Source organism: Balaenoptera physalus (genome assembly GCF_965194825.1).
Source record: "Balaenoptera physalus genome assembly, chromosome: 1".
NCBI classification, from domain to species: domain Eukaryota; kingdom Metazoa; phylum Chordata; class Mammalia; order Artiodactyla; family Balaenopteridae; genus Balaenoptera; species Balaenoptera physalus.
Window position 1 is genome coordinate 139136110 of NC_138882.1, and position 13234 is coordinate 139149343.

Genomic DNA, 13234 nt, shown 5'->3' on the forward strand with positions numbered 1-13234 from the left:
TATTAAGAACCAAGAGACCGAGTGAGCAGATATCATTAGATAAATGATACTGTTTCTACAAAATACAATAATGTGAAATTATTCCAACGTCACCTTAGGGAAAAAAGGTTTTCTTAAGATTTCTTAGAATTAACATCTGATTTCTTTTGAAGATACAAACATAGGAAAAGGAATTTTAACAGAGGTCAAGATCATTTCACTTAAAAATGTAAACACATTTTAAAATACGTTTATTGGAAATTAACTCTAAAATATAATTTGAGTTAATAACCTATACAGTGAGAGGTGATTAAATGTGAAAACTTTAAGGGAAAACAAAAGAAAAGATAAGCATCCTTTAAAAATAGAGATGTGTAAAAAGAATAGGATTAAAATACAACACAGTCTATTTAAATACAATGTAATATAACATGCCCCCATTTCACCATAAGCAGCCTCAGTGGGCTAAGTGATAACACAAATCATTACAGAGGTTTCCTACTTCACAGAAAACATTACACATGTAAATGTTTCACATTCTATCAAAGACACATAATGGTATCAAATTAACCCACCTTGATGTAACCCCAAGATACAGATAACAAATAGTTTGCCTCAGGCATTTTGGAATGCACTCCTTGTCACAATCCACAAATCCCTTTGAAAGAATTCACAGTTCTGAGAGAGCAGTCCCAAAAGGATCAGGAAAGCCTTGCAGATTCAGTGGTAAAATAATCAAAACTTATGATAGACAAAGCCTCCAAAATTTAGGGCGTTTTCTAATCCAAACAAAGCCCATCTTCGCACTCCATTCTTGCAAGAAGCCTATGTTCCCTGCTTCTTCCCTGGCAGAGAGAGTAATGAAATCAGGACGTGCACGAAGGAGCAAAAGCCTGTCCAAATGCATTCAGCTGGCTGGTTTGCAGCACTTATGAATTATGAATAGTCCTGGTGGCCGAAGGGGTTTCCACTCTAGATTAGTCCTGCTCAGCTGAACTCTGCAAGGTAGGAGCAATTCTTCTTTCCCGAGGGGATGCCAGACTAGGAAACACAGCCATCTTTTTAAAAGGAGAAGATTAAAATGGAGGAAGCCCCATGAATATTTAAGACAATCCGAAGTCGGTACCCTCCCCCTTTTCATCTAGGTGTTCTTCACCCTCTCTCCACTGCGGAGACCAGGACACTGCAGACGCAGCCTCCGCACAGAGCTCAGCCGCTCTAAGGGTTTCGAAGTGATGGTGTGTTTGATTAATTTACTTTCCGAACATTAAAAAAAAAAAATTGAAAATCGAGAACTGTGGCTCTTTTCAAACTAGGCTTTCAGTATACAAGAATATTTTTTAAGCTAGCTTTTGGGGAGATTTTTTTGCACACCAACGGCGTGCCAGTGCATTTAGACTTCTTTCACAATGAAACGAATGGGAATAGAATTAATGGATTTCGTTTTAAAAGTACTTCGTACGCAGAATGTAATTTTCTGCCCTCCATCAGCTCATTAATATGCACATGAGACTGCATTCGACAAATGAATTAAACACATTTAACCTTTCCATCTAGGATCTGGAGTGAGTTAGGAAATACAAGCTATCGTTTGCTGCATGAATGGAGAATTATTCGGGGTTATGAAAGACTGTGCTGTTTTGGTATTTCAGTGTTACATCTTCTAATTCATGCTAGAAATATTTAAGAATTAAATTAATTTTTATTTTGTTCTTGCAATCTGGAGCATGCTGAGGAAGTCTTTCCTATAGTCTCTCTCTCTCTCTCTCTCTCTCTTTCTCTCTCTTTCACCTTGTCAGCTTTAGAAAGATCACAAGCAAGAAGAAAGTCTGAGACTAGAGCCCTGCAGTGGGGTTCCCTACCCAGGCCCATCCCACTCCCCTCCTTCTCCCTCCTCCATTACCCCACCCCTGGACTCCCAGGAGTTCAAGTACAGCACGTTAAAGAAATAGCGAAGCACCATGGTAACAGCCTCCGCACGCAATTGGCTCTCTTTCCTGTGAGGCACTCCCCTTTCAAATCAGCATCCTGCACAGACAATGGCTTCACTTCAAGCATCCAGGCCCCCTTCATGCCACTGCCTGTGCCCAGGAGACGAGGCCTTTTGAGGTGAAGCCAATGCAAGTCAGTATTGCCGTCCTTTGGCTCACTGCTCTGTGCATCGTCCTCCAAGAGGCATGCACAGTCACCCTCTTTCTGGGGAACCCTGCTGGTGTACGTGTGGGTCTTCCCACGATATAATACGTTAGTAACAGTCACCAGAAATCTCCGAATTAATCATCTCAGCTAGTGCGTTTTACTTATCGAACTGCTCTGCAGTTTGAACTCCAGGTGAATCATGTAAGTTCTAAGTTGTTTATTTTTTTAAGACAAAACTGCTCAGTCATAATAGCCCCTCATTTTCAGTTCTCAAAAGACAGGCACTTACACTAAAGACTTAGAAGCTGGAAAAGACAGGTTTCTGTGCTCTGATGGATTAGCTGAATTTTGGCAAAGAAGCAAACTTTACTCGGAGCACTGCAAAAAAAATGTCTTGTAGAAAGCGTAGAGACAGATGGTTTTTTAAATTATGTCTCCGCACTAGACTTCACCAAATGTAATATTCAAGCAATCATCCTCATTTTGGTTCCTTTGGTCTCTTGGAAATACTTAGGAAGATTTTGGAGTCAATCAGGTTTGTACTAGTTGAATAATGCCATTTCATCTCATGTATTTGGTAAATATTTACTGAACCCCAAAATGTGCCAAGCAATGCATTAAGGATATAGCAGTAAAAAAACAAAAACAAAAAACTCCCCCAAACAAACAAAAACACTTTTCATGCTTTTAATAAGCGTTCATGCTAATAGAAATAGTCAGCTATATTAGGATATGTTCGTTAACCACAACAGTTACTAACTGTCTGGTGAGGCTGGGCCAACCCTTTATTAGCCATATTGACCCTTCAGCTCAGAATATAGGAGCAGCTAGAAATTCAATCATAAAAGACTAGGAAAGACTTTCCATCTTACTTTTTTTTCAATCACCTCCCGTTGCCACAGGATCCTGTTGGCATACATTGTCAATCAGTCCCAACGTGGGCACAGGGAGGTGGCTCTAAGCTACAGGACTGAGAATAAACCAAACTCCTCACCTTTCCTGCATAGCTCACAGATGGGTTAGTGAATTCATGTAAGTAGTTAACAGCTGAAAACCACCTCTCTCCTTCTCATGCCTAAATTAGTTCTCCTATGAGCCTTCTGCTAACGGCATGACAATGCCACCAAAACCCAAAGTCATTTTAAGGCAACCATAAAACACACAACATGATGAAGTACGCAGATGGAGGTCACTCAGTGTCAGAAACTGACCCAGTCCTTTAAATGTTGCTTAGCAACAGCCTTTGGTTTTCCTCCTCCATAAGGGAGGGTCCAACCACATTGACTAAGGCAATCACTGCTCTCATCATAAAGCGTTTATGAAGGGCCCACTTATATTGGGCTCTGTACAAGCTAAGCAAGGCAGACATGGCCTTGGAGCAGCAGACAGGGGGTATCTTTTACATTCTGGTAATGCAGAGTCCAATTAGTATGATTAGTGCTGGCCTGTGTGATGAGACACGTCAAGGAATGGAATAGCTTGTGTTTGAGGTTAAGGCCGGGGAGACAGTGGGGAAGCTTGGCTTAGTGGGGTTTTCAGTGTCTGATTCCCATATGGGAGTTGTTTCTGTTGAGCCAGAGGCAGCTACGATGTAGTAGACGAATCTAGACTTTCATTCTCAGCTCTCCATAACAGGTAACAGTCTGGTGAAGTCACCTTAGCTCTCATATACAAAATGAGAGTGATGCATGATTTTAGGATCTCAGCCCAAACCTGTCAAGATTCTATGATAAATTTTGTGGCAGCCTCCTACAGTCTGGACATATTATTTACCAGCAACCAAAATTTCCCAGAAAACAAAACTCTTTTAACACTACAGAGAAAAACAACCCAAATCGGAAATGCTTCAGTCCATAAGAATAGGTCAGCAACAAAAGAAGAGAAGCGGTTATCATCCCTTCAGAGTTTTATATTCTAAGACCCTTGGAGTCTCCTTGTCTCCTTATCAAGTTGGGTATTCCATCCAGATAAGAAAATTAAACAGCTCCTGAGGTTAACTGTGGCCCCAGGAGCTACAGGATTGAAAGGGAATAGACATTATTTACTTTATCAAATGCAGTAGAGAAATCCAGAAACAGGAGCACACTATTTCAAAGATAAATGTGTCTCTACAACCTAAGGTACACATATCCTATTTTTCTGTTAAGGAGCTGCCTTCACAAGAAAACCCTGTTAGAGCTTACCTAGAAATAATGTCCCCAGAGGAAATGGCCAAAGCCCCTTTTCAACACAGACAAGCAAAGTTTGTGAATGAACCCTTAGTAATACAAATTCCTCCAACGCTTCCTTAAGCTTACGCCCAACACTAGATTCATGAACACCGCCAGAAGTTAGTTATTTTCTGAAAAGGGAAAAAGATATCATTCTCTACTTAAATAATTCGATATTGTTTGCCTAGCATATATCTTCTCTATAAAATCATATGTGAATTTTTTTGAATAGGCTACCTTTAATAGTGGGAAGTTACTTAAAATATATAGAATAGCAAAAGCTGAAATTGAATTACACTTGATATAAACATTTTGTTTTATGGCTTCAATTTTTCTTTGGCTTCAATGCTACGTACAGAGAATATTTTCTTCCGAGCCAATTTCTCCTGAAGGGATGGAACACTTCATCATTTTTCTATATTTCTCATCAGAGGACTAGTTTGGGCTTTGCGCAAAGATCCACAGTAAAGCTAGAAACTCTCTTGAAAAGTTCTTGTTAAATCAGTCACACAGGAAGGCTGGACTAGAATGATCTCAGAAATTCATCCTGGTTCTAAAACTTGGTGATTCTATGTTTCTAAGAATAAAACCATCAAGAAGAGTAATAATACAAGGGACTAGTATCAAGCACATAAAAGACCTACTTTTAAGACTAACGTGGGCTTGTTAGGGGGTGACCTGGAAATCACTTAAGAGTGAATCTTTAGTGATCAAAAATATTCTTCAGCCTATCAAAGGCTAGATAAAGCAGGCACTTTCCTCTCATTGATAACCTTAAGATGAAGTAAGTAGATGAAAACTGCAGATGAAAAAAAGGTGCCCCTGAGAGGAAGACAGCCTCAGGAGTCACCCTTGTGGGTGGCCGTCTGCGCAGAAGCCCATCTGTGAGACAGGCGCCTTATTGTGTGAGATCTTCCTGTTTTTGCAGTATGAAACAACCGCCAAAGTCATTAAAGTCACAATGACTTTATTAGGGACTAAATTTTGACTCATATTTTACACTTTGTTAGTCATAACTTAATAAGAATTCCCGGGCATAAGAAAAAGTGAAGGGGCTGAAAATCCTGCCTGGAATCACAGTATGCTAGTAGTGGTAGAAGGAAGTTGAAAGTGCAGTGGCCGGCCCAGTTTAGTGAGAAATGGAAGTAAGGCAAGCTCGTCTCTTAGTTCTGGCACTCACCTGATGTGTGATCTTGGGTAAGATGAATTACCTTCTTGGGGCCCAGTTTCTGTAGTTGTAAAATGGCAAATTTCTCAGGTTCTTTCTGATTTTGAAAAAATTGCTTCTTCCATATTCCTAATTTTACATATGAAGTAACGAAGACCCAAGGAAGTGAAGGACTCGAATTCCTAAACACCTACACTTTCCTTTGCAAAATCTGATTTAAACAACAACGGGAATAGAGTGTACTTTTTCTAAACCCCTTTATCACACTCCGAATTCCCACAATTCTTAACATTTCAGGTTATCTGACAATGCATCTCATCTCTTGTCTCCTTTTCGTCTTTCCCTATGAACTCTACCATCTATTTGAAACTTGATGTCCAATTTCTTTAATGACATATTTGTCTTATTTGAGAGGCAAATGAAATTGAACTGAGTTGGTAATAGGGTTAAGAAAGGAATAACTTGCCATTGTCCGTTAATATCTACTTAACTGGAGACTATATAGTTCCATGATGGGGCATTCTAGCAGAAAAGTTCTGCTCTATTACTGGAGCAAACCCCTGGTGCTCCAAGGAATATAGTTAAGTCGTTCTAACTGTCCATGTGCCAGATCAGAAAGAAATGCATCTAAACGTATTAGAATTGAGTGATTCTCTTATTAACTGTCCAGTGATGTAATAATCCACAATAAATATGTAATGAAAAACAATCATGGACATCTCTACCATAATTCTGTAACAAAACATTGGCATTTATGATGAAGCTAAAATAGAGTAAATTCCATTTGCTGGTTAGAGGACTAGTATCTGTTGAAGAGACATTTTAAAAGTCAAGGTAGGGACAAACCATTAGTGCTTTCATACACAGAACTGAAAAAAATCAAAAGAATTTAAATATAACTTTGAATATAACTGCTCTACAACTTGATACTACGTCTTGAACAGGTCTCAAAATTATTACCATAGTTGTTTCTTCTTACCCAACTGTCTATCTATACTCTTTGCTGCTGTCTGTTTTTCTCAGAATTTCTGGAAACTTTTCAAGAGGAGATATGGCACACATTATTGGGATGCTAAAAAAACGGACTTTTTCTAGACCCAAAGTCATCCCCATAAAAATATTTAGAGAAACTTCTCATGAACTAACATTCCCCTAACTCTGAGAGTTGCTGCAGTGACACAATTTAATAGACAAAAGACACTATATTTATACCCAAAGACTTATATTTTCACTATGCATTTTTAACTATATATACATATATATGTATATATATGTATAAGCTATGATTTATAAATATAGTGTGTGAGTATATATATGTTTTCACATATGTAGGGTTTCTAGATTTAGTAAATAAAAATTCAGGATACCCAGTTAAATTTAAATTTCAGATAAACAACAAATGTTTCTTTTTAGTATAAATATGTCCCAGATATTACATGTCCTAAATATCCCTTAGAGAGACTGGATTTCAAAGTCATACACTCATAATGTGTAAGGTTTAGAGGTACCGTATATTTTTAGATAATTTAAAATATTCAAACTTGTTCTTTTTGACAGAAGTCTTTCCTTCTGATGAAAAACACCTGCAACTGTTACTGAAGCTTCACAGTTTCATTTTATGTACCTGACCTTTCCCTTTTAATATGGTTGTTAATAGTGACAGACCCCAAAAAAGGTACTGTGACAGATTGAGGATGCTGGCCTGATAATTACACACAGCAGAGGCTTTATTTTTCTACAGATGACAAAAATCACAGTAGCAATGAAAAAAATCAAGGAATCAAGGTAAACTCTTTAGTTACTCTTTTGTTTTCCCATTTAAGCCTTCTACAACTTCTTCTGTGCACGATGGCTAATATTTAACCTCAAGCTTCTAAAGCCAGTTCCAGGGCCATGGGACGTTAACGCGATTCCAAAGCAGAAGACTAAGGTTTCTTTTGAACGATTTCATAGCCAGAGGTTCTATAACTTGTTACATTTTTAAAATTAGAAATCTTACCATGGATCAGACCCACGGTCCTTTCAGTTTAGTGTCCTCTCCTGACCAGCGGAAAACACGACCTATGCTTTAAGTCCTTCATATTTAACTTGAAAGCAATGCCACAGAACAGGAAAATCATCCCCCAAACATTCTACTTTCTTTTCATAACCCCAGAAAAATTGGTCATGATTCTCTTCAAGAACTGATTTCCAATTTTATCCTATAACATCTCCTGGGTTGCTTAAAATCCTGCATTAAATATTGCCTTATTAAAATTTCCAATATTTTTGCAGCCATAAAAATCTACCATAGCTGATTTTTGAGATTACTACTATACCCCTTTTAAACACAATATGCAGCATATCTTGTGTTTAATATTAATCATATTGATTTCAGCTAGCAACTTTCACATACCCTTTGAGATAAAAGACAACGGGATGCTTCAAAACCTTCCCTGGGCATCTCTGCTTCTGGATTAGCAGTTTCCCAGGGTGTTGGGACAGCCCCTTAGTCTGGAAATTTTCAAGATCAACTCTAGGGACCATCAAATAAATAAAGAAAATCCCTGGGTTACATAGAAATATCCTTTTCTTCCCTGAATAAATATATGTTATCTGTTGGTATTTTGGTAATCCCTATGCTAGAATACGTCCTTGCAAATTGAGAAGAATCTACCATAGGTTAGAGGTTTGAGCATATTGTTAAACCATAAAGGATGAATACAGTAGTCTTAAGTAATTTTATCCTCAAAAAAGACAGTTATACTTGTTTTGCTTTTTGTTTTTCCTATTATTAGCTACCAATGTTTAGAAGAGATGGATGGATGCTTTGCAGAACAGTGCACCCCCAGATGTACAGGTTTGTTGGGTGCATGAAACTACTTATAAAAATAGTTTCAGAGTTAGATGCATAGGTTATACATGAAGTAGAAGGGGTTCTGACTACAGGATGGCCTTACCGGTGGGGTCTAACAGCATAAATAAGACTCTAACAGCCGACCCAACATCATAATAACATGACATAGGATCAGCTGAGTATACAACTGGGTCTGAAAATAAAATCCTATATTGTAACTTAGACTGAGAAACTTGGCAAGTTGTTGAGTTTCTTGGAGACTAAGTTTTTCTATCTTTAAAATGGGAAGGTTAGAAACAATACATATACAGTGGTTGGTAAGGTGTCTGAGACTGTTGTAGAATTTGTACTTAAAACTGAGTTTTTCTCTGAATTTTCAAAGAATCTGAGCTCTTGGGCACCTTTTTCACTTTGTTTGCGTCTGGGTGGAGGTTTTGGTTGGCTCTTTAGCACCTAAACTCTTTTCTTTTCATTGTTGACAAGAAATTAACTAGAGAATTCCCCTGATACGCTGCTGCAGGTGTGATGCAGTGCTATGTCATATAGATTACGTGACACATGAGTTACTCACAGAAGTTCTGGCTCGCTGGTTGACATTTAAATTATTCATCAGTCTAAGGAGTGTAAACCAGAATTGCCAGAAAGATAGATGAAACCTGTCAGATAAAGCCGTAACTCAAAATGGCGTTGTGTTAAAGCCATACCTTTAAAAAGTTTATTTTGGAGATATCCAGCTGTTTCAAATCTAGCCTTTCATGATTTCATGACTTAGCCAATTTCCTCAAATTAAGAGACTTTAGAACTCTTTATGTATTAACCAGAAGTCATGAATGGCCACAGATTCTCTGACATAAGGACAACTGTACCAAGTATGCATTTTACTCAGATTTCCAAAGTTCAGGTCAATCCAGCAGCATATCGGAATTAATTGATTATGTGGCCAAGGTGGGGATGAGAGGAGTACCAGCAATATGTCAGGAATGAAAAATACAACCAAACAATGGCAAAATGACTAAGCTCCTATGCTCCAGACACAACAGATATGGCAAATGGCTGAGTTTTAGACACAACATGTATTCACAGATATGCTCCCAGCTGAGTATGCAGTGGCTATTGTCAGTCTCTGTAGAGCTTAGATTCTTGTCCACAGGATGCGGACTTTTCAAGAGGAAGGTAAGCTGAATACCCCGATGTCGAACCAAACAACATCAAAAATTGCTTCATATTTCTGCTCACGAGGAAAGAACATTTGTCCCCAAGACTTCATTCTCTGTTATCTGATTGCATTTGGGGAAGGCTCTGGTGCAAGCTTTTGCTGCTTCTGAGGGTACTTTGAAGAGCCACTGTGAACCAGATGGGAATTTCTCATCAAAGCTAACAATTAGAAAAACTAGAATTGGTCATGGGAAGCACCTATGTGTAGCACGGTACAGTGTAACAGGAAACAGGATTCTTGGGTTCTAATAGATTTGCCACTAACAGTATAGTTGGTCCTCAACAAATTAAGTTTCTGAGCCATCATGCACATGATCCAACAAATATTTATTTGAATGCCTAGAGCTATTCTAAATGCCAGAACTACAAGAATGAACAAGGTAGACACAATTCATGTCACCAATAACCTTACAGTCAAAGGGAGGAGATTAGTAAAAACCAAGTTCTACAACAAAAACCAAAAAAAAAAGTCAAAAATCATAAATTGTGACAGCGAATTGTAAAACAAATAAACTACTGACTTAGGATAATTAGAGAAGACCTCTCCAAAGAGATAACATCTAAGCTGAGGTCTGAAAAATAAGAAGGTCGAGCTCTAGCTTTAAAATTCTATGATTATATGTTTTGTTGGCAAGTCATAGAAGAATATAATAAATTACCCTGTGGATTTCTTTTTAATTATTATTATATTTTTTTAAACTTTTATTGGTGTGCAAAATACACACAAAATAGTGCACAAAATGACCATACTTGTTTAACAAGCACTCAGGTGGGAAAGGAGAATATTACCAGCAAAAAAGTCCATTTTGCTCTCTTCCAATCATTAACCACCCCATTTCAAAGGTAACATCCTGATAAAAAATATTAGTTTTTCCTGCTGTTGTTCTTTCATAAAAATGTAAACATATATCATATTAATCTTTTGTTTTTCCTTTTAATTATTATTTTTAAGTCATTTGACTTTGAAGCAAAGAGAACAGATTTGATTCTAAGCATCATGATTTAGTGGCTGAGGGTCTTGGACACAGCTTGCAGCTTGGTTTCACATTGAATATGGAGATATAATAATACTTTCCTCTTGGTGAGCATCAGATGAGATAACATAGGTGAGAGTGCTGTATATGGAGCAAAGGGCTCTTCAGATAGGTTTCCTTACCATGCTATCTTGGATCGGGCAACACAAAAGTAACAAACAGCTATACACTTAAAGAAAGTGGCCCTTTATGTAATGCTGTATCTTGGTACCGCAGGAAGCTTTGAGAGCAAATAAGCTGTAAGTGAAGAAATGGGACTTAAAAATCTCCACACTGCCCCATAATTAATGTTCCCTCAGGCAGAACCAGAGTCCTTGGGAAAGTGCAGTCCTGGCTCATGTAGTTAGATATGAAAATTGTTCAAAGAAGAAAAATCTCTCCTGAATTATTTCTTACCAATATCTCCTCCTTCTACATTACTTTTATCAAAAAGCTCATTTTTTACTCATTTTAACTCAATATATTTATCTTACTTTAAAAAAAAGAGAATCCAGTCTTGCCCAAGGATTCATGTTTTTGTTTGTTTATTTTGGCAAAGTTCTCCTATCTTAGGATTTATCAAGGGCCCTGAAAAGCCTTTTTTTTTTTTTTTTTTTTATAAGAGAACTCTATATTTTTGGATGATTATAACTGCCTCTTGAGCTTTTTTTTTTTTAATTGGAGTTTATTTATTTGTTTGTTTGTTTGTTTATTTGTTTATTTTTTGGCTGTGTTGGGTCTTCGTTTCTGTGCAAGGGCTTTCTCCAGCTGCGGCAAGCGGGGGCCACTCTTCATCGCGGTGCGTGGGCCTCTCTCTATAGCAACCTCTCTTGTTTCGGAGCACAGGCTCCAGACGCGCGTGCTCAGCAATCGTGGCTCACGGGCCCAGTCGCTCCGCGGCATGTGGGATCCTCCCAGACCAGGGCTCGAACCCGTGTCCCCTGCATCGGCAGGCAGATTCTCAACCACTGCGCCACCAGGGAAGCCCCGAAAAGCCTTTTTTTGAAAAGCAATCTATGACCTTTCTCAGTTAGAAATTTTACTCTTTTACTATGAAGCCTTCAACAATGACCTTAGCTTAATGCCTCAAACATACAAAAAAGGATTATTAGTAAAGGAGTATTTTTAATTATTGCAAGCAAAATAAAATGAACGTCCTGAAATTAAGTTATACTGATTTTAAAGTGTTTCAAAAATAATACTGATAAATCTTGAGATATTATCAGGGAAGCGCCCATGCAATTGGTAAGACAGATGCAAATAACTGTGGTGCAACTAGATCTTAAGTGTGTTAAAATACAGCAGGGAAAAATTCAGTGGCAGCTCATCCTGTCAAGAACACAAGTAATGTACTGGCCCTGGCCAAGAAAAACATACCCATTGCATCAATAAACTCAGATCTAGCTAAATCATTCTGACTCAATTACAGAATGGAGCCAGGAGTAGCGATCGCAACGGACAGGGACTAAGGCAGGGAGGGCACTGTGCCCTTTCATCTTGGTGGATGGGTAGCATCTGGCCAGTGAAACTGACCCTTCTGGGCTATCTACAGCAGGAGTTGGAGTCCATCTCATTAGTGACCCATCAGAAAGTCCCTAGCTTCTCACAGGCAAATGGGTGTGCAAAAGGATACTGGAAGTGCACATTACCCCTGGATAGCCTAAGCATGTTCCACGAATTTAAAGTTTTTGAAAATGCAAAAAGTGTTTCCATCTTTAAACAGTGCTGTGCCCACCGGTGAGGTCATTACCTGTCCTAGCATTGGTCAAAACCAGGATAAGCTATCAAAACTCCCAATGCCAACAAATTTCCTAAATGACCAAATCAAGTAGAACTGCAGAGAGCTTTTCCAAATAAAACAAAACCAAAATCAATTACCACCAACTGACAAAAGCCTTCATCTGCTTTTCACTTCCCTCCTGACAGACAGAAGTAGAGCTATGCCTCCTTGATAATTTTTAGCCCCACTACCACTATAAGCAAATGTGGAGCCTCAAAAATGCAAAGCAGAATTTCAGGACTCAAGAGCTTACAAACTGGAGCACACATAAATAAAACCCCAGATAATGAAAATGTTAGCTATGATATTAACCAATATAAGATAGCTAAGAGGATGGTCTATGAAAATTTGATCCAAGTCAGGGTAGCTAAGGCAGGGTTTCAAAAAAGAAAGCCAAGAAGTCTAGCAGACCAGGAATAGGTTCGTAGTACAGGGCCTGAAGATGTATTTGAGCCAAAGGGAGGTTTTCTAGGCAACAGGATACCAAGAGAGGGGTAGAGCCAACATTCCTTCATTCTCAGGTTATCATAAAACTCTTCCTTGTTTTCAATAGATCTTCTGATATCGAGGGTAGAGAGGAAGTTGGAAGTCCAGTGTTGGGAACAACCAGAGCTACTAAAATTTTAGTCTATTTTTTTCAACTCTGTCAGTTCTTTTCCTATACTCAGCTGATTAACATGGTTATTAAATAATCTCCTCTACCCCCTTTCGCCCCCAGCAGTGAAATCTCCTTTTACATATTTTAACTTTTAAATTCAAGTCTTCTGTATCTTATTATAACGGCTAAAAAACTAAGTTTTCTTATCCATCCAGGAGTTAAAAATTTTCTTTTCATTTCCTACATTATATGCTAAGAAAATTTCTAACTTTGTCCTACTTGATAAAATAAGTAAT

General features: G+C 38.2%; 1 protein-coding gene across 8 annotated transcripts in view; it reads right to left on the minus strand.

Annotated features, from left to right (window-relative positions):
* Positions 1-13234, minus strand: part of PDE4B (phosphodiesterase 4B) — a 601639-nt gene that overhangs the window by 17952 nt on the left and 570453 nt on the right. The window contains exon 1 of one of the 8 annotated variants that reach the window (XM_082419768.1): positions 555-6574. The exons of the other annotated variants lie outside the window; for them this stretch is intronic. Coding sequence (XP_082275894.1) covers positions 555-602 — 48 coding nt within the window. The 5' untranslated portion in view covers positions 603-6574. Of the gene's footprint in view, positions 1-554; positions 6575-13234 lie in introns of those variants that run through there. 8 annotated transcript variants of the gene reach the window in all.